Raw genomic sequence first — 27,945 nt, forward strand, 5'->3', positions numbered from 1 at the left:
AGTCTGTTCTATCCTGAAGTTTCCTAGACTATAGGTTTACTGAGAGTATGAGGATCAGTTTATATGGGAAAACTTTTTCTAGGGTTAATTTAAATCGTAGGAAAAGTAATGGACGATTCTTTTTTCCTTAAAAAAAAATCTAGATTTGCTCAACCCAAAAGTATCTGGGCACATCCTGTAATAATGCTGAAGTAGTACCAACATTAGTACCAGCCAGGACAAATTGTTCTGACCTTTTGCCCTCTCCTTCTCACTCATGCCCAGGTCCAGGCATCATCTTCAAGCTAATACTGATCAATTTCCATCTCTAAAAGAAACCTTCCAAGTCAAAAGTTGTACTTCCAGGAATAACAGGCTGTTGATGGAGGTATTGTGCAATGTCCCCAAAGGGTAACAAGCAGTCAACACACATTAAGTGGGAGGGGAGGAGTTGGTATGTGTTGCTAATGTATTATACCTTTGGACATTGAAAGGAGTCTCTCCCATGAAAAGAGTTTCTTTTACAACCCTCAGAATGGGAGAAAATATTTGCAAACGAAGGAACTGTCAAAGGATTAATCTCCAAAATGTACAAGCAGCTCATGCAGCTCAATATCAAAAAAACAAACAACCCCATCCAAAAATGGGCAGAAGACCTAAATAGACACTTCTCCAGAGAAGATATACAGATTGCCAACAAACACATGAAAGGATGCTCGACATCTCTAATCATTAGAGAAATGCAAATCAAAACTTCAGTGAGGTATCACCTCACACCAGTCTGAATGCCCATCATAAAAAAACCTACAAACAGGGCTTCCCTGGTGGTGCAGTGGTTAAGAATCCGCCTGCCAATGCAGGGGACACGGGTTCAAGCCCTGGTCCGGGAAGATCCCACATGCCGCGGGGCAACTGGGCCCATGAGCCACAACTGCTGAGCCTGTGCGTCTGGAGCCTGCGCTCCGCAACGAGAGGCCGCGACGGTGAGAGGCCCGCGCACCGCGATGAAGAATGGGCCCTGCTCACCGCAACTAGAGAAAGCCCTCGCATAGAAACGAAGACCCAACATAGCCAAAAATAAATAAATAAATAAATAAAAATTTATTTAAAAAAAACACAAAAAACCTACAAACAGTAAATGCTGGAGAGGGTGTGGAGAAAAGGGAACCCTTTTGCACTGTTGGTGGGAATGTAGATTGATACAGCCACTATGGAGAACAGTATGGAGGTTCCTTAAAAAACTAAGAATAGAACTACCATACGACGCAGCAATTCACTACTGGGCATATACCCTGAGAAAACCATAATTCAAAAAGAGTCATGTACCACAACGTTCATTGCAGCACTATTTACAATAGCCAGGACATGGAAGCAACCTAAGTGTCCATGAACAGATGAATGGATAAAGAAGATGTGGCACATATATACAATGGAATATTACTCAGCCATAAAAAGAAACGAAATTGAGTTATTTGTAGTGAGGTGGATGGACCTAGAGACTGTCCTACAGAGTGAAGTAAGTCAGAAAGAGAAAAAGAAATACTGTATGCTAACACATATATATGGAACTTAAAAAAGAAAAAAAAGGTTCTGAAGAACCTAGGGGCAGGACAGGAATAAAGATGCAGACATAGAGAATGGACTTGAGAACACAGGGAGAGGGAAGGGTAAGCTGGGACGAAGTGAGAGAGTGGCATGGACATGTATACACTACCAAATGTAAAATAGCTAGTGGGAAGCAGCCGCATAGCACAGGGAGATCAGCTTGGTGCTTTGTGTCCACCTAGAGGGGTGGGATAGGGAGGGTGGGAGGGAGATGCAAGAGGGAGGAGATATGGGGATGTATGTATATGTATAGCTGATTCACTTTGTTATGCAGCAGAATCTAACACACCATTGTAAAGCAATTATACTCCAATAAAGATGTTAAAAAAAGTTTCTTTTATTTGTATAGTGATTTGTAAGTGTGAAGGACTTTTATAAATATGATTCTATTTGACCATCTCCAACCTCTCCAATATAAGAAGGTTATGATATTATTTCAGAGATTTGGAACCTGAAGCTTGGGGAGATTCCATTTCTCACTCAAGATCATAGGGAAAGCTGGTAAAAGAGAACCAAACTCAGTACTTTCTGACTCGTAGTCCAAATCTCTCTCTCTTATTTCCTCTTGGCTTAGTTTTGGTTTAACAGCAGTGACTTCTGTTGGAGGGGTGGCAAAAAGGGCCTGGGCTAGGAAGCATAGGGTTTGAGGTCTAGCTCTCACGGTCACTGATTAGGTGAATGGTTCCCAAAGTTCTTTATGCCTCAGTTTTCTCAGCTGTGAAAATAAAAGCATTGGGTATAACAACCTTGACAGGTCCTGCTCTGGAATTCTGGGATTCATAGGTGCAAACGCAAAGTACAAAATGGATGCAGATGAATAAGGGCCTTTAGGAACCCTGGAAGGAGATAATGACTTACTGTAGGCTTGGCTTAAAACTAGCAGGTCCACAGGAACTCTGCCCTTAAACCCTTCCAGTAATGGACACCACAACCACATCTCCTAGCCCAGCAATTAGCACCTATTCAGAATCCTGTCCCATCCTATCTTCCTGCTTTTGTCTTCCCCACTACCCCTGTACATGACCCCCACTTTCAAATGGGAGTATTTGCTCTTCTCTAAACAATCTGTGTATTTCTGCCTCTGCACTGTGAATCTCCTCTTGCCTCTATCTCCATAGTTTCAAATTCTTCCCTACTTTTCAGCGCCCAGCCAAAATGATACCTCCTTCAAGAAGCCTTTTGAAACTTCATAGCATTTATTTACCTATACCCCTCTTATGTCCTTCAACATTTCTGCCCATATTTTACAGACATGTCTTCTGTTTATGTATATAAGATTATTTTAATGAACTGATATCTGATAGTAAGTTTTTCAACTTTAAATGTGTCCAAAATCAGAATTCTATAGCACAAAGTTACAGATCATGTGGTTCAACTTCCTTCATTTGAGGAGAATGAGGTCAAGAGAAGCCGAAACCTGATCGTGGTCACATTGCTATTCTATTTAGAATAGAAACAAAAACAGATCAGCACTTCCCCAACCACCAAACTGCTTCTCACCCATCATGATCCGCCCATTCTCTTCCCATATGAAACAACGCTAATTATATACCCGGATAGTAGGAACCCAACAATGAACGGAAACACATTATACATTCGTTGACATAATAAACTTGCATATCAGCTAAACCTAGCATTTCTCATTTCTTTTCAATCCTAATTTTTCTTTTTCTATGTTCCTTCCTGTCTACCTATTCTCTCTGAAGAAAAAGATGCCTGAGAGCATTGAGGGTCACCATGGTGATTATCGTCACGAGACAGGCAGAATTCTGCCTGCACAGAGCCTGGGTTCAGCAGCTACCACACGGGGGTCACTCAGCGTGCGGTTCTCTGTGCTCGTATCAAGCATCATCTGCCTGGCATGCTGTTCACAGGAGTGAACGAAATGTGGAGAAATAGAGGAAGCTGTGTCCTAGAAAACAAATTAGTGCGGCAGGAGGTGATTAAGCTATAATAAGAATGTGTAACCCTTCGTAGAGCATCTTGGCTCATTTCCTTGTTTGTTCATAACACTTAATGGCGTCTCTTTTGTGCCCGGTACTTGCCATATTGTTTTGTGACCGATGTCACGTCTGTCTCCCCTATTGGAGTGTGAGCTCTTGAAGCCTAGTGAAGAGGGTAGGCTATTAAACAAAGGGCTAAAAACCACTGCTAACTGGAGGATTAGAGGGGTGTAGAGACTGGGTGCTGTGGAAATGTAGCTGAGGGCCCTACTGCCCAGCTGTGGGTTAACAGGGGTGGCGCGGGCTAGTTGCAGATTGAGCTGGCCTTTAAAGTGTATGAAGCAATTCACCAGTCAGACGGGAGAGTGGAGGGCATCCCAAATAGAGTGAAAAGGATGTGCAAAGGCTCAGGGGGCTAAGAGAGCCAGATTTAAGGGAACTCAGAGGAACAGGGCAAGGCAAAAGGGCAGAGTGTACTTGGGGCAAATGGTGGGAGACAAAGCTGGCGGGGCAGGCAGGAGGGAGGAGGCGGGGGCTTTGTGTGCCCTGCTCTGGAATCTTCACTTGCTCCTGGAAATGAATGGGAAACACTGAAAGACCTTAATCTAGAAGGGACATGGCTAGGTTTGATCTGTCATCTACATGACTCCTCAGGACAGTCCTGTGATGTTTTGCAGATGAGGAAAGGGAGAATTAGAGAACTGAAATGCCATTTACAAGGTTACACAGCTGAAAAGTGGCAGTGCTGGAACTCCAATTGCAGGGCCTCTTCCTAGGACCTTGGCTGCCGTTATGGACAGGAAGGAGTGTGCTGGGAGACTGGGGGCCTGGTCCACACGTGAACTCTCTCTAGCTTCTTGTTCTCTTTCTTTCTTTTTTTTTTTTTTTTGCAGTATGCGGGCCTCTCACTGTTGTGGCCTCTCCCGTTGTGGAGCACAGGCTCTGGACGCGCAGGCTCAGCGGCCATGGCTCACGGGCCTAGCCGCTCCGCGGCATGTGGGATCTTCCCGGACCGGGGCACGAACCCATGTCCCCTGCATCGGCAGGCGGACTCTCAACCACTGCGCCACCAGGGAAGCCCCTTGTTCTCTTTCTTAAACATAGTAATGAGTCATCTTCTCTCCTTCTCTTTCAAAAAGCAAACCAGAAAACAAACAAAAACAGCCTCAACTTTCCAACCCACAAAGAGAAAATAGCCCTTAGGAGACTTTTCCTGAAATTTCCTGGAGCCCAAGTGACCAAGGAGCTGAGGCAACTCTTGATTCTAATAGGAACTAAAGGATCCCGGCGTTCTGATCTCTTTTATATTTCTCCTTTGCTCTGTCTGAGATCTCATCTCCTTCAGGTAGGCTCCTATGGCCTTGTCCTCAAGCAAATATCACTAATAAGTTTGTGTGTGTTTACTTTGGAGGTGCCAATCTTGGCTGTGTGGCAGTAGCACTTTTGTGGTGAGTCCTGGGCAGAGGTAGCTATACAGAGTTCCTGCTCAAAGTGAGTCCTCTGTTTTAGGGCAACTGTTGGCCTGCCTTTGTTGATGCAAGGGAAGGGCTAAGAATGACATGATGCCGTGTCACTGTCTCCTTTTGGAGCTGGCAGAAAAGTTTCTGCTGAAATTCAGGGGTGATACTCAAAATATGCAAGTGTTAATAAGACCTGGACACTGCCAACCAGAATGGACACTGGCCCATAGAGAACCTGACTGACTGCCATACTGGCTGGATATCAGCTCTGCCAACACCCAACAGAGAAGGCACATCCTCTGCAGAAGTATTAATCTTGGATGCCTGTGGCCTTATATCCAAGATGGAAGCCTAGGTTCTCTATCTCTTGGGGATCCTGGTTTGGGGGGCTGTGTATGCTTATACCTGCTTTCGGGGAGCATAGTGTAGATGAAGGGCACAGACAATTCCTACAGATGGAAGGGCCTGTTGGCTATAGTAGTGCTCCCTGGGGCCAAACCAAAGAGCTGCTCCTTTTCATCTGCCATCTTACTGGGAGGAGAGGGTGCTTCCACTCATTCAGGGGCCTTTCCCTTCAAGGGTTCTATCTGGACCAAAGAGCACTTTCGTCTTTTATGCCTTAGAAGGTAAATTCCAGTCCTCACTAAAAGTGGAAGATAAAACCTCATATGTCTTGAGTCTCCCTGAACTCAATCTTTCTATTTGGACATTTTCACAATTGTTAACATGGTAAGTAAATTGTCTGATTCATACTAGAGAAGTTTTAGGAGAAAGGACAATCTATTAAGAACCTTCAATTCTTCACATAACGAATGGGAGCTTTTGCACCATGCGAAAGCCTTCTTTACACATTACCTGTGAATGCAGGCAGGAACACAACTTTTATAAATTACCTAGTAAAATGTAGAGCACTCTTGTAATGCAGGTTATTAATCTACAGGAGCTCGTGTGCATCAGAGGCCCAGATAGCTGAGCGCCCAGTGATGGAGCACGTCCCTTCTAGCAAAATGACGGTAACACATCTAACCTGTAGGCCGTGCGTGGCTTCAGCGGTCCGTCACAAAATTTTTGCTGATTGGGATCACATTTTCCACCCAGGCTCTCCATCTCTGCACCAAGCTTAATGTTAAAACTCTTAGAGTTGCTGTCAGGACTTTCCGCACATTTGCTGGCAAAATAGTCAGTCTGGTACACCCGAATGGAGGCATTGTGCCTGTATTCCAGGTAGGAGGGCAGAGGGTGCTGCTGTTCTGGCTTCAGCTCATCACTGCCTGGAGGGAGAAAACCCACAGTGAAGCACTGACTTCCTTGTGACTTCAGTCATTTCTAACCAGGTTTCTGAGGTTACCTCCTCACCCACTATCTCTAGTCATCCCTGGAGTGCAGAATCTGTCATCTCAAAGGATGCTATGAAATTCTCTCAATGAAATTAATTTAATTCACTTTTTCTAAGATAAGCAAAAATTAAAAATAAATAGTGCATACACAAAATTTTATATATGCATATTCATCTACACCGACACACACACACACACACACACACACACATACACACACACACATACACTATCATTTTTCTAGGAAAGAAAATACGTGTGAACGAGAGGGTGGCTCATGTATCAAATGATAATGTGTCCGTAACTCCAGAAAGTTGGACACTCCCCACTGTGAGAGTCAAGCCACTCGAAAAGGTCTCTACCTTGCCAATAACCATTGTAGCTGAGCGAATAAGGAGAGCCCTATGACCTGGGAAATGGGGAAGAGATAAGAGCAATCAGGTCTGAGGCCAGAGCAGTCGCCTCATAGGCACGCTCCCCGTGCCATGCCCAGTCTGATAATTGCTCCGTGTCCTGCTCTGTTATCTTGAGTACAGCTTAATCCTGGCTTGAATTTGGTCCCTCATGCAGAACACTTCCCAGAACTCTTCCCCTGTCCACCCAGCCTGCTGTGTGTTTTGGCACTGCAAACTCGTTTTGATGTTGGCTGGAGGAAAGCATAATTAGGAAGGAAAATATTATAGAGATTGGATACCATTTACAGTGAACTTTAAGGAGTGGTACTGTGGGGCTTCTTTGTGTCCTGGACTCAACCTCAATTTATTAAACTTTTATTGTTTAATAAAATTTGCTCAAAAATGAATGGATCTTAGAAACATTATCCTGTTGGCAGTAATTAAAAGGAAGGTTGCCTTTAGGAAGAGTAAATATGCTCGAAATGACACTTATGTGAGAGGGCTTGTTATCTTAGACCACCAGGGGGAGCACAGCCCATCTCCATGGACATCAGTAATTGAAACCCACCTGGCTGGAGCACACGAGGCTGAATTCTGGGGTATTACTTTTTTTCAGCTACTGCCTTATATTCAGGTAGGAAAACACTGTCGTCAGGGCAGCCTACTTAAATTTAAAGTCTCTCTACAGTTCACCTATTTATCTCCAATTAGGATGTGTGAGGAAACTTGGAATGCAGCACTGACCCTTGAAATTATTGAATTAATTATGCATAACCAGCTCTAGTACAATTAAATAAAATGTAAAAATACACAGTGAGAACGAAATACTGTTTAGCTCCAACATTTGTCATGGCAGGTTTAAAGCTTCCCACTGCCCACAAATGGGTTAAAATAGTCAAAATAGTCTGGGATGCTTAAGAAACTCCAGTGCAGCACCTTAAACAATTTTGAAAAATATAAGACATGTAGAATATATTAATGTCATTCCAGACACAGACATCTGTTTTGGAGAAATAACACACAAGACCTCAGTGGCAAATACACATATGGACATGTGTGTCCCCAGATACAGCACTCCTGCAGATGATTTGATAAATGCTGATGTAAGAAGCTCTAAAGATCATACCGGGTGGTTGTATGGAATGTTTTTATAAGAATTACCTAGTATTTGCCTGATCCATAAGAATTGGGTAACATTGAATAATTTAGTGGACTAGATAATGAAACATATTATTGAAAATTCAGTAGAGAAAGGAGGAATGCTCTTCATGATCATTTTTTCCCCTCTTTTAAGCTTTTGAATATTTTTGTGAATTGGTGGGTGGTTTGGGAGTGTACAATTGGTGCAGGTATTGAGCCAGGAAACGGAGAAGGCAGATGAAGCATATAGCTGCTTAATGGCAGAACAAGGGAGCTGAACGGGACTGAATAAGTAGCAAAGAAGACTGAATGAGTCAATACATGCCATGCACTTCCAACAGTGCCTGGCACATAGTACAGGCTCAAGAAATGATGGTTACTGTTATTACTGATGTAGTTGCTATTAATATTACTCACCCATTTAATAATTAAACCCAGCAGATAATAGGCTTTATTGCGGAAAGAACCTTTGAGCAGTTTTCTGTTACGTCTCCCTGCATCCAGCAGAGAGAAAGTGAAATGACATAAAAATTCAGTTTTCTTCTTTTAAAAACTTGTCACAAAAGGAGCTCCCACAGTGACTTTTGGGAAAGTAATCCTGTGTCTTACAGCAGAGTTAATTCGTGATCACTTACCGTCAGCCTCTCTCACCACCACTGTGAAGTATTTCACAGCTCCATTGGTGTCGCTGAACCAGCTGCAGTTGAAAGTAAAGTTGATGGAAGATTTGCTAATTAGCACATCCTTTTTATTCACCCGAATATGTGGAGGTGGAGGAGGAGGGCCTGGAAGAAGGGTGGGGAGGGAACCAAGAAGGGTCACAACTATGCTTTTACGTATAAACTATCAGTGAAATGAAGATCTCTACTCACCTACATCAGACTGTGTGAGTGTGTGTGTAATGCTTGGAATCAAGAAAACCTCCTCCTCTCCTGAAGGGAAGCAGGCAGAGGAAGTGATTTGCCAGTAGCACATTAAACATAATGAAAGAGGCAGCTCCTCAGCAGGATTTCCTGGAGTTGTAGCATCAAACTGCTTAAAAGCTCCATTATGGCTCTAACTGTGTCAGGCAAAGAGATGTATTTAAATACTAACTCATTCAGGTTCTTTAAGATCATTTAACTTGTTTGCTGCCAGGATGCGTTACACGGAGAGATGTTTCTACTTCCCAGAGCCTTTCAGATCCTCTTCAAGTGACAACAAGACACACTAATGTGGGTGAGCCATATGCACGTGAACAGGGGTGGTGGATACCACGGAGAAAGGCACACGCCCTGTGCGCGCCTCCAGGGACACTTACGGTCTATCATGGTGATGGTGCTGTCTTCGACCACCTCACTGCTCATGCCGGCTGACTGCACCTTGATGGACACCAGGTATCTCTTATGGGGCACTAGCATCATGATGTTAAGCAGAGATTTTTCTTTCTCCAACTTTCTGGAGAACTCAACTTCTTGAGTGTCCATTTTCCGGCACTCAATGCTGTACCCATCAAAGTCAGAATCAGGAGGGATCCAAGAACAGGCAATGGCCGTGGAGTTCTGAGGACGGCAATGCAGATTCTGTATCTTGTCTGGCTCTAAAGGAGACAGGAAGAGACACTTTTCACAACTCTGTGAGACATCCTTTTAGCTCCTTTGGCTCCAAGTAGCTCAGAGACCTAAACAAATAATTCTCAATCTTCATGTGAATTGTCTTTCATAGATGTCCAAGGGGATTTCTGCCTAGGAGACTCCACTTTGAGAAACACTAAACATTAAAATTCTGTCCCTTTAGAAAAATCACCGGGTACCATTGTGACTGGAAACACGTGGGCACTGAAATCAAGTGGCAGAAGTCAGATAGAAGGTGGGGCAGAGTAGCCGAGAGGTGCAGCTTGATCTGCCTGAATTCAAATTCTATTTGCCAGCGACCACTCGTGGGCAGGTGATTTAACATATCTGTGCCCTATCTGTAAAGTGGGGAAATTAAGAATACCTACTTCCTATGGTTACTGTAACGACTCGATGAGCTGAAACATGCACAGCCACCCAGCACAGTGGCTGGCGCGCTGACTGCTCAATAAATGTTAGTTCTTAAAATGAGGAAAGAAATGGCATTGCTGACGTTTTTACCTTCTGCATCTGGCTTCTGTCCCTGTCTTCCATTTTTTGCCTGCCCCTCCCTGCGCACACGCCATGCTCCAGGGACTGAACTGCTGTGATTCCCCACATATGCCAGACTCTTCCATCCCCCTGTTTCATCCCCTTGTGCTTATGGTCGTTCACTTTCCTCTGCCTGACAGAGTGCCTGACTCAGTAGGGACTTGAATGGCAGCTGATTTGTTCCTGTGAGTGACACAACCATGAGTCTGAAAGAAAAGCAGTCACGTGACCGTGCAAGTTAACAACCAAACCGTGTAGGTTACCCCGTTATATATGCTCTTCTGGGAACTATGTGTAGACCTACTTGGCCCTCCCAGCGGCAGCACCTGTTGCTCTGGTTTGGAGCACGACCCCCCTTCCCCTGACACATGCTTTGTTACAGGAGTCACTGTCTTCACCAAACACTCGGCATCTGCGTGCTACTGAGCGAATTCCTGTCTCATATCAAGGTCTATAAATGTAAGCTAAGTCACAGCAGGTTAGATGAGGATGATTTAGGAAAAAAAATCAAGCCGAGGATTTTTCAGGATAGAGGAAGAATTGGCCTTTGAGGCAGACAATAATTGTGTCTTTTCAAATATTAATTGTGTGTTAATCTTTTGAGCTCCCTTCAAACCAAGTCATAGCTGAGACCCAAAGACACCTCCTCTTTCAGCTTTGGAGAAATTCTTTGAAAACATCCTGCCGAATCCATAATTCTGATAATTTACACAAAGTATAATATGGAAATTTGCTTTGATCTCTTCCCTCAGTTCCTTCTCTCTCCTCCTTTTCACCTCTAAATCCTGCCTGTTTTCCAAGACTCAGGTTACATCTCCATTCACTAAGAAACAAGTACCTACTGTGTGCGATGTGCCCTTCTAGAGACTGTGAACAGTACAGAAGTGAATAAGATATTAGCTGTAACCTCTAGGAAGGGAGATGAGTCCAAACCAGTCATAATACAAGGTAGAAAAGAGAATGTACCAGAAGAAATGGGGAAGAGGATGCTGTGTGAAGTGACAGACAACTTTCTGCTTCCGGCGTTAGCGGTGGGCAGGAGTTAGCAAAGCCTTTCTGGCAGAGATGACACCTCGCCTAGATATTGGGAGAGGGGCATTTTAGGCAGAGGAAACCTCGAACCTGGGCACGAAGGGTGGTGCTGGGAGGAGTGGGAAGGTGGCTGGTGGAGCAGTGCAAGCTGTTCAGCATGGCTGGAGTGTGTTTGTGAGAAATGGGGCACTGGAATGATTTTACATGAGAATTCTCAACTTCTGTTTTGTTTAATCCTCTGGTCTTCTGTTACCCACAGCCAAACCCAACCCGAACTAATGCAACCCTCAAAGTTCATTCCGCCATTCCCCGTAAAACTCAGCGTCGAGCCCCTCTTGGCGCCGGCTGCTCTCCTCTTGGGCACGCCCCATTTGGTAAATGCTTCTCTTAAATTCTAGCATCCAGGACTGAATACAACATTCCAGATGCAATCTGACCAGCCCAACCTCAACTGAGCTCTCAGATTCTAACACCTGTGATTCAATCACACAGCCCACAATATGCCACTGCAACCCCCTCTTGATCTGGCTATAAACTAAAACTCCTCGTTCTTTTTCACATATTTCTCTTGACACACACCTATCTGATCCCAAACTGCTCTTTGGATACAATATCCAAAGAGTTATAATTTTTGTAGCATGAATGTTTGTTGAATTAACAAAACAGCTACTGGCTTAAATTTCTAATTTTCAACTTCGTATTTTATCAATAACCAATAACTATTTGATCTGATCTCAGAAACTACATTTACTGGATATTATTGAAAAATAAATATTTGGATTGAGGTTCCTATACCAAAAACTTCTGTTTCTTTGAGGTCTGTGGTATTTATCTCAAAATGCCTTGTGTGGGGGCTTCCCTGGTGGCGCAGTGGTTGAGAGTCCACCAGCCGATGCGGGGGACGCGGGTTCGTGCCCCGGGGAAGGTCCCACATGCAGTGGAGCGGCTGGGCCCGTGAGCCATGGCCACTGAGCTTGTGCGTCCGGAGCCTGTGCTCCGCAACGGGAGAGGCCACAACAGTGAGAGGCCCGCGTACCGCAAAAAAAAAAAAAAAAAAAACCCTTGGGGAAGAAACTGATATGTACTTTATTGTTGAAGTATTTTCATCTTTAGAATTTACAGCAGTATGTCCTAACCAGTCCCTCTGTTTCTAGTTTGCCCCTTTCGATCTGTTCTCTGTTCCACCCCCATAGTGACTTTCTAAAATGCAAATTTAATTATATCTCGGCTGAAAATCCTTCAGTGGCTCCAGTGGACTGAGGTTCAAAATCATCACCATGGCTCACAAGACATTTTATGACCTGATTCTCCTAATCCTTACCTATTATCCTCTGGCCAACTAAACTCCTTTCTATTCCTGCCTCCTGCCTGGTTTTGGAATTTTTATTCTCTCTACCTGGAACATTCTTTACTTCTTTCTTCATCTCCACCCAGTGAGTCTTACTCTTTCCTTGGGTTTTTTTTTTTTTTTTTTTTTTTTTTTTTGCGGTACGTGGGCCTCTCACTGTCGTGGCCTCTCCCGTTGCGGAGCACAGGCTCCGGACGCACAGGCCCAGTGGCCATGGCTCACGGGCCCAGCCACTCCGCGGCATGTGGGATCTTCCCGGACCGGGGCACGAACCCGTTTCCCCTGCATCGGCAGGCGGACTCTCAACCACTGTGCCACCAGGGAAGCCCTTTCCTTGGGTTTTGATTTGGATGTTTCTTCTTCTAGGAAGCTCCCTTTTATTGGGTCAGATGCCTTTACCCTGTGTTTCTCTAATGCCAAATACTTCCTTCATCACACCCAAAATGTCTTGTTAATGATAGTACCTCCCACTCAACTGTAAGCTCCATGAGGGCAGAGATTATTTCTTGTTGTTAAAGTTGAATAAATGAACAAATCTATATAGAACTTCTGTCTGAATTCAAATCTAACCTATTTCAGGTAAAAATGTGGATTTAAACCAAGCCCCATTGTGTTGCAACACATACTTCCTCCCCACTTCATCTGAGAATCAAGACATGTCATACTTGTCCTCACAGATCCAAAAATTGGTTTGCTGTAGGTTTTCCAGGAATCACCACTGACAGTCTTGACACTGAATTGATAAGATCTCCCTGGACGAAGGCCATACACGATGCGTCCTTCTGATTTTCTGTTGCTGTAGGGGTTGAAGACTGTGACGGCATCTCTGGGGAACCACTGCAGCTCAAAGTCATCATAGTCTGTCCAGTCTGGTGGCCCTTTCCAGGTGATGGCCAACGATGTGTTTGCAACATCAGCAAATGACATAAGACTGGGAGGACTTGGGGCTGTGTGTATGAGCAAGTAAAAAATCATGTAATCACTTCTATGCCATAACATATATAAATAAGATAGCTGAGCGACATCAGACATACGTTTAACGTACTTCATAGGAAGAGGTAATATGATAACATAATAATAAGAGCTTCCATTGACAGTGTTTACTACGTGTGAGACACTGTCCTCAAGTGTTTTATGTACATTTTCTTTAATTTTTATAACCAGAGAGTTTTTACCAGGGTGCTATGGAGCATGAGTGTGCCCTGAATGGATTACAAGTATGAGAAGATATTTATTCCATCAGATTTGGGGATGTGAAGGCTAGAGTCCACAGACAGTTACATCCAATTGCAGAGAGCCTTGTTCATTGACCCCACGGTGGCACACAGATATCAATGTTATCTGTGTGTGCCCAAGAAATAAGAAAATTTAGAAAGCACTGATCATAGTAACACAATGATGATGTATATGACTATCCCCATTTTACAGATAAGAAAGCTGAGGCTTAGAGATGCTCGGTGACTTGCCCAGCTTCACATAGGTAAGTGGTAGAGCTAAGCCAAGGACCTAGATCTTTTCACCCAAAGTCTGTCTCCTTCACCCATTCTATCACAGAGCCTTCCCAAGTTCAGGGGCTAGCACATGGTACATCATTACCGATTTTATTTCTTATTAATAAAACCATAATTAAAACAGGCCTGCGGAAGCTACTTCCCACCAACACTTGGCCATTGGCAACTGGGCTTCTTACCTGTTCTGCTCTCCCCCGTGACCTTGTTGCTGAGATCTCCACTATGAGTTATCACACACAGCGTGTATTTCCTTCCGGGAACGAGGCCATGGAAACGCCACTCCGTCAGGTCCTTGTCTTTCCAGTTTTCCTTCTTTGTGCCATTGGGGTTATAGAGAATCAGCTCATAAAAGTCGAAGTCCCCAGAGGCTGGACTCCAGCTGAACCAGAGACTGTCTGTCATGTTTCGATTGGATCCCTTGAGGTTACTCACAGAGGCTGGGACTTAAGAGAAGGACAACCTTTACTAAAAACAAGACAGATAGAAACAAAGGCATTTTGGCCCACAGGTGAAAACATGAGCTGTGTTGGGTGTACAGGTGAGTAGTGCTTATTGTAGAGTCAGATCTTGCTTCTACTTCAGGTCACTTGAGTTTAGGGGCATGTGGTCTAGAGACCTGGCACATATTAAAATAAAACAAAGCACAAGAGGTGGTGACTTCTGTATGCTTGCTACATGTCTTCTGATAAACATATAAAGTGAAATCTTCAGAAATGACTAAGACTGGTCAAATAGTTCATAACTTAGGATATAAAAAGCCCTGAAAGTTGTTCATAAAATGTTCCTGCCCCTTCCAGTCTGGCCCATCTCACTTGGGCCACCATCCCATAACATCCCTCTCTGGGCCTCTTTACTTCCTCTCCATCCTCTCTTAGGTTCTCAGTTCTCTCTCTCAGCCCTTTCTTCCCCCAAAATCTATACTGATGGAACCTCACTTGGGAAGTGAAGTGTTAACAGTCATTTCTACCATAGTATAAATTAGTCAGGCTGGCACCTGTCCCGTGGGTATGTAAGCTTCATGATTCTTTGGAGAGTGAAGACTGTTGTCCCTTGTTGGAGGAATTTTAACCATTAATGAGCAGATAAGGGAAGACGTGCCTAGGGCAGATGGTCCTGAAGATGGTAACATCTAGGAAATTCCACTCATGGCTTATCCACTGCTCTTTTTCATTCCCTCAGAAGACAAGCTGAGAACTCCTGCTGAGTGACTAAAATGAGCTCTTCCCATGGCTCCTCTCACCTTCGGGTCTCAGCTGAAAAGACTTCTCTGTCTAAAGGGGTCTCTAAGTCTTGTCCTGCTGAGTCACGCTGTGTCGTAACATAATGTTTATTTCCTTCAGAGGATTTAAGGGGTTCCAAAATCATCACCCTTTAAAATCTGCCGTCCCGTCCCCTCCTCCTCTCTGCTAGGGTAGGGCCCTGTGAGTCTTGTTTACTCTCCTAGTGCAACAGTGAGCCCAGTGCCTGGCACACAGGAGCACTCAAAAACAACTGTCAATTAAGAATAAAAATTGGGGACTTCGCTGGTGGTCCAGTGGCTAAGGCTCAGCGCTCCCAATGCAGGGGGCCGGGGTTCCATCCCTGCTCAGGGGACTAGATCCCACATGCATGCTTCAACTCAAGAGTTCACATGCCGCAACTAAGACCCGGCGCAGTCAAATAAATAAATAAATATTTTCAAAAAGAATAAAAATTGAATAGAAAAAATGAGATAATGGACTCAAATTATGGAGAAAGAGTAGATTCAGTTTCTTATTTGCAAAACCCAGAGATGTTTCTCTCTCTCATTTTCCTGGAACTCTTGTGTTCACTTCATCTAGTGCTGTGTTTCTGATTCACAGCAGTCTTTGCTTGTTGGCCCCATTTGTAGCTGCCCTTCTTTGGACCTGCTCTCCACTCCATCTATTTCCTGTAGAAAGCTGAAAGGCACAGCTTGAATTGAGCCCTGATGGGTTATAACCCTCGCGTAGCAGTTTGCTGGCAAGTAGAGGAGCCAGATTCATTTTTTTCACTAAACTCTATGAGGTAAGCACGTGTAGGAAACAAAGCAAAAACCAGTGCAAAAACTATTCTGATATATAATCAAAGGTCTGATTTAGGGTCACAAATTTCATATAAAGGTCACACATTTCATATAAAGCTACACCCTGGGTAGAACAGGAAACTAAGGACAAATCAAGGAAAAGCCAGTGAGTACTGTGACAATTTCCCTGCTATTCATTACAGCTTGGGTTCAGGTCTTACCTGTTCTACCGAATATGGAAGACTCATTAGACAGCTCCCCACTGTGAGTTACAATCACCATTTTGTACATTCGACCTTGTAGCAAGTTCTGGAAAGAGAAGCTCTGGACTTGCGGGCCAACTTGAGCTCGCTCCTGAAGAGTTCGATCTGGGTTGTACAGAAAGATGTTGTACCATTTGAGCTCCCCCTCTGAGGGGGTCCAGCTGAAGGACAGGTGTCTGGTGGCGTTCTCTGTGATCCTCAGGTTGGTGACAGCTGCTGGGACTAGAAAGGTTGAGGAGAAAGAGAATGAGACTGAGTTTTGGTACAGCCAACCCTGACCCAGCCCGGGGCTGGTGCCTAGATGGCCACACTCCATCAAGCAGCTCAAAACACACCATCCCTGCCTTTAAGAATATTGACTACATGGAGACCCCAGAGCAAAGAAATCCGAATAATGTGAATTAGCGAGGCTGAAGCCGTTAATGTTAAAAAGCAAAACCACAAGAGAACAACAACAAAAAACCCCCACTAATGGAAAACTATCTTTAAAGACATTTTTTGCATGTAAAAGAAATGTTAGTCTGACCTGTGTGACTAAGTGTTTTTCCAGTACTAGGAACTAGATCAGAGACCAGCAATCTATCTCTGAGTGCCCTCTGAGAGCTAAGAAATGACCATTGGAGGGAAGGGCAGTGGGAAGGAGAGACTAGGTATGAAAGAAAGGGAAAATCAGGCAGAAAGAGAGAACTAGATTCAGAGACATGGGAAAGAGAAGGAAGAGGAAAAGCCAAAACCATTTTTTAAAAAAAGGTTTACATTAGGATTTTGGAACCTTTTTGGCCTTCCGTGCTACCTGCTGGCAAGGTGAAATGACCTGCTTCCAAACTGTTGGCACAGATGCTGTCTGATACCATGGAAGTCTTAAGATGCCAGTGGAAATAGAACAGGACATCTGTCTCCTCTCTCCTGGGTTCTCTTCTCCAAACACTTTCTCAGGCTCTTTTGCTTTTCCCCTCTCCTTATGCCAGATCCTTAAAAGTTGGTATTTCCCATGGTTTCAGCCTTTGTCTCCTTCATATTCTATAACATTAGTGAAACAGTCAGTCTCATTCACTTTATGGCTCGCTATGGCCTGCATGTTTGTGTCTCCACCCCGACCCTCCCGGAAATTCATGTTGAAGCCTAAAGGCCAAAATGATGGTTTCAGGGGGTAGCGAATGGAAGATGATTAGGCCATGAGGGTGGAGACCTCATGAGTGGGATCAGTGCCTTATAAAAGAGACCCCAGAGGGCTCTCTCATCCTTCCCACCATGTGAGGACACGGTGAGAAGATGCTCGCTGTGATCCAGAAAATGGGCCCTCACCAGACACCAAATCTGCTGGAGCCTTGACCTTGAACTTCCAGCCTCCAGAACTTCCAGCCTCCAGAAATCATGTCTGTTGTTTAAGCCACCCAGTTTACGGTATTCTCGTTATAGCATCCTGAACAGACTAAAACATGGATTTAACTAGAATTTTTGTCCAAATCTTTATCTCCAGCTCACTTTTCTGAGCTCAGGACCCCTATTATCAATAACCTATTGATCACCTCTCTCTGCAAGACATTCAGACATCACAAACTCAGTTCAGAACTGAGCCCTGTATCTTTTTCCTTGACACTCTCTCCTCCTGCTTCTCTTATCTCAGTTAATAGAATCATCTTCTGCCAGGTAGAAACTGTAGAATCTTCTTCTGTTCCTCCTTTTATACTCTACTCAACCTCCAAATGCCATCTTACCTAATGCAGGACTATTTCTTGACTATATCTACTATTCTTCATCAGGGCCCCTGCATTAGTTCTGCTTTGGACCCTTATCGTTTCTATGACTGCCATCACCTTAGGACCCCAGTTACCTCTCTGACCACCTCCCCTCACTTTGCCGTCACTCACTGTGCTCTACCAACAGTGGCCTCATTGCTGCTTCTCTAACGCCCCCACCTCAGGTTCTTCGCCTTGCTGTTTGCTCTGCTTAGGGATGCTCTTCCCCAAATATCTACACGGTCCTCTTTCTCACTTCTTTCAGACCTTTACTCAAATGTCACCTTCTCAACAAAACCTTTCAGGACTGTACTATCTAAAATTGTTAGCGTCTAGCACTTGCTAACCCACTTCCTGCTTTAATTTTCTCCTCAGTATTTATTACCATTTAACGTACTACATTTTTTACTTCTTTATTTTCTTCATTGCCTTTCTCCCCTACTAGAATATAGGCTTCATGACTATGAGGCTGTTTTATTCATTTCTGTGTATCCAGGATTTAGGACAGTGCCTGGCACACAGCAGGTGATCAATAACAAGTTCATTTATGAGACTGTCTCCCCACCTTTGGTCTCTTCTCCATTCAATCTATCCCCCATCGCCATCTGATTTACCTTTTTTTTTTAATATTTATTTATTTTTTTAGAAGCATCCATTTTATTTATTAGCAACAACAATTATTATTTACGTGCTTAGACTAGTTTATTTAGAATAATTCTGAAGTTGTGGGCCATTTTTTTTTTAAGAAAATGTTGGGAATAGGAGTTTATTAATTAATTTATTTATTTTTGCTGTGTTGGGTCTTCGTTTCTGTGCGAGGGCTTTCTCTAGTTGTGGCAAGCGGGGGCCACTCTTCATCGCAGTGCACGGGCCTCTCACTATCGTGGCCTCTCTTGTTGCGGAGCACAGGCTCCAGATGCACAGGCTCAGTAGTTGTGGCTCACGGGCTTAGTTGCTCCGCGGCATGTGGGATCCTCCCAGACCAGGGCTTGAACCCGTGTCCCCTGCATTAGCAGGCAGATTCTCAACCACTGCGCCACCAGGGAAGCCCCTACCTTTTTTTTTAAAAGTACAAATTTTTATTACAGAACGTTCACTCTCTGGCTGAAAAATTTTTATTGTCTCCTTTTATTTATTTTATAAGATGAAAAATAAATTCCTGAGGAAGGCACGCCAGGCACTATCTAATCTGGCCCGAACCTGCCTTTCCAGCCTCACGTCTCCACCATGTAACACACACTTCGGCCACCGCAAAATCTCCCTGCTCCTTCTCACACCTCCCTGTCTTGGCACGTGGTCGTCTGTCTGCACTGGGTGTCCTTCTAGCTTTTCTCCACGTGGAGAATTGCTTCATCCTTCATGACAGTACTGAAAGGTCACTTTCAAGAAGTGAAATTACACCTGACTCCATGCTCCCCTTGATGCTGGACATTCCTCTCTCACAAACAACCCTTATCACAATGTGTTGACATTATTTGTCCATGTGTCTGTCTCCCCCAATTGTCAGTCACTTCTTCCAGGGCGAGAAGCATGCCTAACTTAGCTTTATGTCCCTATCGACATCAAACCCCTTTCAGACCTGGGTGCTTAATAAATAAATAATCAGTTAGACCAGTGGTGCTGTCTGAATAATGGCCCCCAAAGATGCCCATGTCCTAATCCCCGGAACCTGTGAATATGTTACCTTATGTGACAAAAGGGACTTTGCAGATGTGGTTAAGTTCAGGATCTTGAGATTATCCTGGATTGTCTGAATGGTGACCAGTGTGATCACAAGAGTCCTTAAAAGATGGAAGAGGGAGGCAAGAGAGCAGAGAAGGCGATATGGTGACAGACACAGCGGTTGGAGTGAGGCCACTGCTGGAAGGAATGTGAGTGGCCTCTAGAAGCTGAAAAGGGTGAGGAATGGCTTCTCCCCACGAGGTCTCTAGAAGAAACACAGTCCTTTTGTGACCTGACGCCTTGATTTTAGCCCCATAAAACCTATTTTCAGATTCTGATCTCCAGAACTATAAGATAATAAATCCGTGTTGTTTGAAGCTGCAAAGTTTGTGGCAATTTATTACAGCAGAAATAAGAAATGAATAGAGCCAGTTTTGATGCAAAATCTGGATTGGAGTGTGGTGGGCTGAAAGCTGTGTGAATAGGCCGACTGGCGGAAGTGGCAAATCACGGTGAATGTCCCTGCTGTGTCAAGAAATATATATCATCTCCCAGTGTTGCTTCATCCCTTTGGCCCTACAGTTCTTAAGGAATAGCAAGACAGGGAGGTGTTGTACGAAACAACAAGCTGTGCGAATTACCTGTCCGGCCTTCAGTCTGGGCTTCCTTGCTAAAGAGGCCTCCACTGACGGTTAGGATCTGTATCTTGTATTTCTTTCCTGGTGTTAGGTCTTCAAATTTGTGCTGCTTAGTCGTGGCTGCCTCTGATGTGTTACTTAGGAGGATCCCATTTTCACTTAGAAGCAGGATATCATATCTTTCTGCCACGCCAACAGCTTTCTGCCAACTTACTATTAAGGAGTGACTGCTGTATGCATTGTCTGCAGTTATTCCCTGGACGGACGCTGGGACTGCAAAGAAAAGAGAGGCCAGTTCCATCACTTAGGGTTAAGTAACCAATTGAGAAAAACTTCCCTAAATCAACTGCAGATGGAAGATGATGCCTCATGGTTGCATCATCGACACTTTCCATGTGCCCTTAGGAGAAAGTATTTCTTGGCCTGAATTATCTGTATAACTGCTTAGATTCTCTTTTTTTTTTCTCTCTGATTTAGACGGATCTTGAAGTCAAACAAGTAGAAAAACTAGTGGAAGTGACACTGATAAATATGCAGAGTGATGCATATCGATGTATCTAGAAAGTGGAAGAATGCTGAACAAATTTACATTCAATGAATACAGTTTGGATGACTGAATGGTGTTGCTTGTTTAGACTTTCATTCCCAAGATTAACTCAGGTCAAAGCTTTAAGCCTTGACCTAAGCAGTAGCATATAACAGTGTTTGTACTACAGCTCCTGATGTGAAAGGCCAGATAGTATTATTTGTTAATAATATTTTATGTCCTAAGCTTATATTTTTTCTCATTCTACATAATATCCTTAAGAGATCTCATCCACTCCCATGGTTTGAATTGTTAGCCATGTGGTGCTGACTCCCAAATTTAAACTCTCAGTTCAGATCTCTCATCTATTTTTGCAAATGACATCCCTCTCTGGATGTTCCACAGACACCGCCCCCCCAACCCTCAAGATGCCCAGACTGAACTGCTCATCTCCCTCCCACCACCTCCTCATTGCCCTTTGTTGGTCCAAGTCTTGGTCCAACTCTTGATCCAAGCCAGAAACTTGTCACACTCACCTTTCTACAGAATCAAACACGAGTCTTGTCATTCCTGTCTCCTAAATCTTACATCTCTTGGGTCTTTCCACTTCTCTCCTTCTCTTCCTCACTAGCCTAGGACACTATCATCTCTCACCCACAGTACTGCAAGTCTCTTGTTTCCTCACTTCCCACTGTTTCTAACTGTACACAGTGTCTGGCAGATTCTCATAGCATGCCATGCTGATGGCCCTTTAATCGCTATCCACAATTCTAAACCCTTTTAACAAGGCATACAAGGCCCTTCGAAATTAGGTCCATCTACCTACTTGGCCACATGGCTCACATCGTTATTCTAGCATAAGTAGTGTATAGCTCCGCAAATGTGCCATGCTTTCTCTTCCGTCCAGGCCTTTGCTTTTCTGCTGGAACCAGATCAACACATACTTCACCAGGATAATTTCTTAGCATCTTTTTAAATGTTACCTCCTCCTGGAAGCCTTCCCTGACTCTTTTTGTTTGCTCCTATAGTATCCTGACATTACTTTTATTTTAGCACTTATCATGCTATACTTTAGTTGCCTTTTACCTGACTCCACTATATCGTAAGCTTCTTTGGTCAGGGGCTCTATCTTGCTGCTGAATTCCCATTTTCTAACATAGTGCTTGACATATAGTTGGAGATATACGTATATGAAACAGACACAGAGAAGGGCACAGTACAGAGGCCCATGCCCCACAACTAAATAAGTGGTCATGAGAACGGAAGACATCTAGTACATATTGTATCACAGTAGAGAGAGCATGACGCTTGGAGCCAGACAGACCTAGATTTGAATTATAGCTCTAGGTCTTATTACATGTATCCTTGATAATGTTTTATAAACTTTCTAAGCCTTACTTTCCTCATCTATAAATTGAAGATAATGATCTCTACCTTGTAGTATGGTTAAAGATCATTTTAAATGCCTGGCATTTATAGTGGTGCTGATAGCTTATTTTTGTTTTGAAAGTACTATGTGAATAGTGATATTAATATAAATAAACAGACACATTATTAATTCATCACAAATGAAGTAGATGGCATAGGCGTGTTTTTCTTTAAAGAATTTTGAGAAAGGGGTAAAATTGTGAAACACGCAGAGTTAGAGAATCAACTATTATATCCCTTAGCAAGTATAAAAATCTATTCACATGATTTCGTTTCTAATTACCTTTCATTTGTTTTTGAATCACTCTATTCAGAAACAAAAATGCAAAGAAAAAAATATGAGAAAGGCTCTTGAAACCACATTGAATTGTACGAACTTAGTGGTTTTGAATTTGGGTATTTTCCATTTGTGAGTGGCCAAGCCCATCCATCGTCCCATTATGGAGAACTATTTGGCCCTTCTCCAGGGGGACGCTTACCTGTACGCCCAAGCGCATCTACCTGGTTCTTCTGGGACCCGCTGACAGAGGCGATCACGATCCGGTACTGCTCCCCAGCCTCCAGCCTGTGGAACGTGTGCTCAGAGACAAGCTTGGGGACGGTCTGAGACTCAACCTTTTGATTCTGCCTGAACGCTGACACCGTGTAGGAATCCACGTCCCCCCCACCTGGAGTCCAGTTCACCGTCAGGCTATCTGTCGCCCCGTTGGGAGAAACGTGAATATTTTTGACAACACTAGGAACTAAAAAAGAGAATAAATTTAAAAACCATCACTTAGAGGATGAACTGTGGAAATTTTCAACTAAAAGTTTCGTGCTTCCTACCTTTTGGCATCTACTGAAAAAATACATATGAAAAATATTGGTATCAATCTACCATTTTTCTCTGACTTTTCTGCTTGAGCTGAAGTTGATGGGGGAAGTTTAGAGGGACATCAAGGCCAGTGAGTGGAAATGAAGAATGCCAGTTATATAGTGGGCGCTAACTAGATTGACTTGGTCCAAATCTTGGTTTTCTTATCTACTAGTTGTGGGACTATAGGCAAACTGCTTAACCCTTGTAAGTTTCAGTTTCCTTATCCGAAAAACAGCAATGATAATAATAGCGACCAGCCCACGAAATTGTTAGGACTGAACAAAATGTACATATAAAGTACTTGGCTGTGTGTCTAGTTCACAGTAAACTCTTAATAAATGTTAACTATTATAGCAACACTCCTAATAGAGTTCCAAAGAAGGAATATCCAACCAACCAATCAGGTTATTTATATTTAATCTGTAAGCCTCACAGGCAACAGCTATTTATATCAATTCAATGTTACTTTTCAGAAAGCTTTTTTTTCTCCCCCTACATCATACTTTAGTTTTGCTAAACCAGCTCGGACAACATTATTGTCACTATCAAGATAACCTTCTCCCTTCTTGCCACCCCCCCAACCCCTTAGCCCTTTAAATCCTCAACCAAAACGCCTGGCTACCCAACATGCTAAATACACCACAGTATCTAGTCAGGTTCTAGAGCCAGATTTCCAATTACCTGTGAAGCCCTCAATGAAGGCTGACTGCTGTACATCTCCACTGATCGTCAAGACAAGAATTTTATACTGGCGCCCTGGTGTGAGGGAGGTGAATCGATACTCAGTTGCGGTATTGACAAGGTGAAAAGGAGGAAATACTTTCATATCATTGAAGAGCAGTTGGATCTCATACTGGTCGACGTCCCCATCAGCTCGTGTCCATGTCACCTGAAGGTCCTCAGTGCTCCTGTTGTGCAATGTGAGATCCTTAACAGCCTCCGGGACTATGAGAAGACATTTCAGGGAAGTGACTGATCAGAGTTTACTACACAATAATTTATGAATCACATTCACAGAACTGGCAAACATCTCCCTTTCCCGAATAAACCACTTCAGCTACTTCATGCATAATTAAACAAGAAAAATTGGAAGCAACTATTACAATTGTAATTTTTTTTCTGGCATAAATCTTATATGCTAAGTATTGGTAGAATATAATTGTAAAATGAGTTTTGATCTCAATCCTAGGATAAAACAAGACATCTAGAACTTTAAATGCCACAATGCAGGAGGACAGGGAAGAAAAATGAGAAACTTGGTGTTCCTGCTACCCCACTATGCTTGCTTTCATCTGCCAATAAATATTCTGTAATTACAGGCCATGGCTTGGCTGAACGATGTTGGCTCCAACTGAGACTAACTGGGAATGTAATTTACTGATCAGTAAGCAGAGAAAATTCAAGGTTCAGATAAATTATTTACTCGATGACCTTCAAGTCCCAACCAACTACCAAATTTTGCAATCTTTCCACTTACTTGTTCTTCCATTCCCTTGTTCACTGGCTTCATATTGTCCACTTTTTGTAGTAACAGTGACACTGTACAACCGTCCAGGGACTAGCTTAACAAATATACACTCGTTTTCAGACTTGGGAATGCTTTTCGTCTGAATGAAGTTGTTTTTGTTTTTAATGGTGACTTCATAGTGATCAAAGTCTCCAGTGGCATGTACCCAGGATACCTTTAAATAGTCGCTCCTGGCTGAGTTGCTGATACTGACTCCCTGGACCTTGTCAGGCACTGCAAAAGAGAACAGAAAACAGCTAGGGATTTAATGGTTCTGAGGGAGCAATTGATCACAGATGACAATACGGGACGATAAAGGAAAGTGAGTAGATTTTTACTGTGTGCATTTAAAAGAAAAATCTTAGACCTTCAGATCACAAATTTCTGGAGGGGAAAGATTGTTATCAGTTTAACTGATTAAATGGATCTTTTTACAGACCTGATGAATTAATTCTAATCCTGTTCTTAGCCTACACAAAGTGTCATGTACAAAACGGAGCATTAAACATAATAACTGATGATTAATATGAATGATGGCAATGATATTAACAATTCCAGCATACCTTGGTGACTCAAGATATGACACTAAGTTACCAAGAAGAGTATAAACAATCCAAAAGAAAAATGGAAGATGAGGAAACACATATGGTAACTAATACATGAAAAGATGTTCAACGTTGTTGGTGATCAAGGGAAATGCAAGTCAGGGCCGTGGCGCAATACCATTTTACATCCATTTGGTTGGCAAAATTTAAAAACTTGATAAAACCAAGTGTGAGAGAGGATGCCCATCTACAGGAGATTGGATGAATTAAATGGTATATGAACACAGTGAAATACTATACAGCAGTCACAATTTTTCTTAACTCAAAACACAAAAATATGGATTTTGACCTTAATATCAAAACACAAAATATGGATGAATCTTATCAAGATAATACTAAGTGAAAAATCTTAGTCCCCAAAGATTACATACTGCATAAAAAATACCTTTTTTTATATTAAAACAACTAAAATTTAAAAAATATAATTTTAGGATTACATAAATAATAAAACTGCAGGATGGAAGGCAAGAGAGAAAAATAAGAGTGAAGATGATGGTTACTTTGGGATGGACCAGTGAGGTGTGAAATACATGATCTGATATAGATTATTAACAAGTCCCTAGCTTTTATTTTGGGTAGTGGTTTCTCAAGTACATATTAAATTACTAAAAATTATTAACTAAATGTCTAAATTTAATTAAATACCATAAAAACAAATAGCAGTGGCAACTGACGCACAGGATCCTGAACCAAGAATTATGATTAATCCAACTTTGTGCACCTGACATTCCCCATAAATATACAAACAAACGAACAAACAAATCTGTGTACCCATGGGTTTTTTCTCAATCGATCAATCAATCAATCAGTGCTTGTTAACAGGAACACTGTAAAATAAGGCAACTCTGTATTTTGAGCATGATATTAAGCATATTCTATTTTTTCATTTGGGGCTGTATTTTAATTCAAAAGTAGGCCCTAGATTCATTACTATTTGACTATAACTGGATTTTATAAATATTAATGAGAAGGAGCATTGAAAAGAAGTATGAACTCAATCAGATCCAGGGTCCTAAATTTCTATCTTAATACTAGCATGTTCTCTGGATTGGGTAGCCTCTGTCTGTGTCTGGTTTTGTTAAGGGATTTCTGCTCTGACTACATGCCAAGCCTATGTCCAAGTTTTCTCTTCCACTTTCTTCCAAAGCATGAAATGACCCAGAAATTTCAATATTTTGGTATCTAAGCTACATTTTTCATGAAGCTTCTTAACACCTACAAGTTGCATTACTATCCTTTGTTGGCTTATGTGTGCTGGTTTTTGTACTGGAATATATCTCACCACAGATATGGAGCAAGGGCAGGTGTGCTTTTTTTCAAGATATTTATCTGGAACCAATCAGAGTGTTGCTAGAATTTAGTCATCACAGACTTGTACAGAAGAAATTCTGAAGTGACACTGTAAGTATGGGCTAAGAAAGGTCAACGATCCAGGCAATTTACTGAAGGCAAAGCAGGAAGAAAAACCAGACTGAATACCATGCTAAGTCAGTAAGGGGCTCTCCAGGTGGAACTGCGGGTAATTTGTGGGACTTGCCTTGCTGTATGGTGAGATGATGTGATACGGAATTAGAAATATTGACACTTTCACCCGAAATGTAGAAGGCATTGAGACAATCAGCCAAAATCAACAAGGCAACAACTCAGACACGACTCTCCAGTTAAACTGACTTGTCAGGGGCAGTGGTTTGCCTTGATTAGTCACGTGACAAATCCAAGTTCATGTTGGTAAAGCATCAAAAGGGTGCTTTGAATAAAGGATCACTTTTCTTGCATTTAAAATCAATCCTAGCACAAGGCCTTGCAATATGAAGGTCATGTGAATAGGAAACACTCATGAATTGACACCAAGGGGCAGCAAGGGGCTAGTGGTTGGATGACATATCCTTTAATTGCTGGCAATTTTTAGGCTCCAAATTAATCAACAGAAGACACTGACATAAGGCTGCTTTGTAAATAAAAATCAGATCTCAGTCAGTATCGTGCTTATCAGCACAATACGTAACAATTTGAGGGTAGGGACTATCTCTTTATATCCCTGACTAGTGCTTTCAGGGAGAGCATGACGTAGTGGAAACAGCCCTGGAGTGCGGTAGGGTTTGGCTACTGCTCAACCGTGTGACCTTGGAGAAGCCACGGTTTCTCTCTGGGACTTTAACTCAAATGAGATGGGATTAGATCATTCTTTTTTTTTTTTTTGCAGTATGCGGGCCTCTCACTGTTGTGGCCTCTCCCGTTGCGGAGCACAGGCTCCGGACGCGCAGGCTCAGCGGCCATGGCTCACGGGCCCAGCCGCTCCGCGGCACGTGGGATCCTCCCGGACCGGGGCACGAACCCATGTTCCCTGCATCGGCAGGCGGACTCCCAACCACTGCGCCACCAGAGAAGCCCGGGATTAGATCATTCTAAGGACACTTTCAATGCTAGCATGCTGTAACAATGTAAATCAGTGGTTCTTAACTTTCTGAGGTCACAGAAACTATGAGAATCTGATAAAAGCCATTCACTCTCTTTCCAAAAAATGCACATACCTGCCCTATCCCCAACAAGTTCACGGACAATTTGGGGGTTACGACTTTCCTAAGGTCTACCCACGAAGCACTGGGTGAAAACCCCTGATCTAGGTGATTTCTGATTATTCATTTACCAAACATTCATTACTCAATGAATGACTCTGGAGCCTACTAGGTTCCAGACCCTGTGCTGGGGCATTGGATGGTGTCAGTTGTCCCAGATTCTCATGGAAAAACTGATTTTAAAATGCAACTATCAAACCATAGATCAGCAGGAAAGATTTGATAAAA

General features: G+C 43.0%; 1 protein-coding gene across 3 annotated transcripts in view; it reads right to left on the reverse strand.

The window, feature by feature from the left end:
* Positions 1-27,945, reverse strand: part of PTPRB (protein tyrosine phosphatase receptor type B) — a 113,407-nt gene that overhangs the window by 25,055 nt on the left and 60,407 nt on the right. For all 3 annotated transcript variants that reach the window (XM_033409536.2, XM_004281887.4, XM_004281888.4), the window contains 10 exons: positions 24,507-24,770; positions 23,711-23,974; positions 22,653-22,916; positions 20,223-20,492; positions 16,139-16,402; positions 14,074-14,337; positions 13,049-13,330; positions 9,160-9,438; positions 8,495-8,644; positions 6,015-6,258 (listed from right to left, as the gene is read on the reverse strand). In XM_033409536.2, the coding sequence (XP_033265427.1) occupies positions 6,015-6,258; positions 8,495-8,644; positions 9,160-9,438; positions 13,049-13,330; positions 14,074-14,337; positions 16,139-16,402; positions 20,223-20,492; positions 22,653-22,916; positions 23,711-23,974; positions 24,507-24,770 (2,545 nt within the window). The remainder of the gene's footprint in view (positions 1-6,014; positions 6,259-8,494; positions 8,645-9,159; positions 9,439-13,048; positions 13,331-14,073; positions 14,338-16,138; positions 16,403-20,222; positions 20,493-22,652; positions 22,917-23,710; positions 23,975-24,506; positions 24,771-27,945) is intronic.

This window comes from Orcinus orca, chromosome 11 (assembly GCF_937001465.1).
Source record: "Orcinus orca chromosome 11, mOrcOrc1.1, whole genome shotgun sequence".
NCBI lineage: Eukaryota > Metazoa > Chordata > Mammalia > Artiodactyla > Delphinidae > Orcinus > Orcinus orca.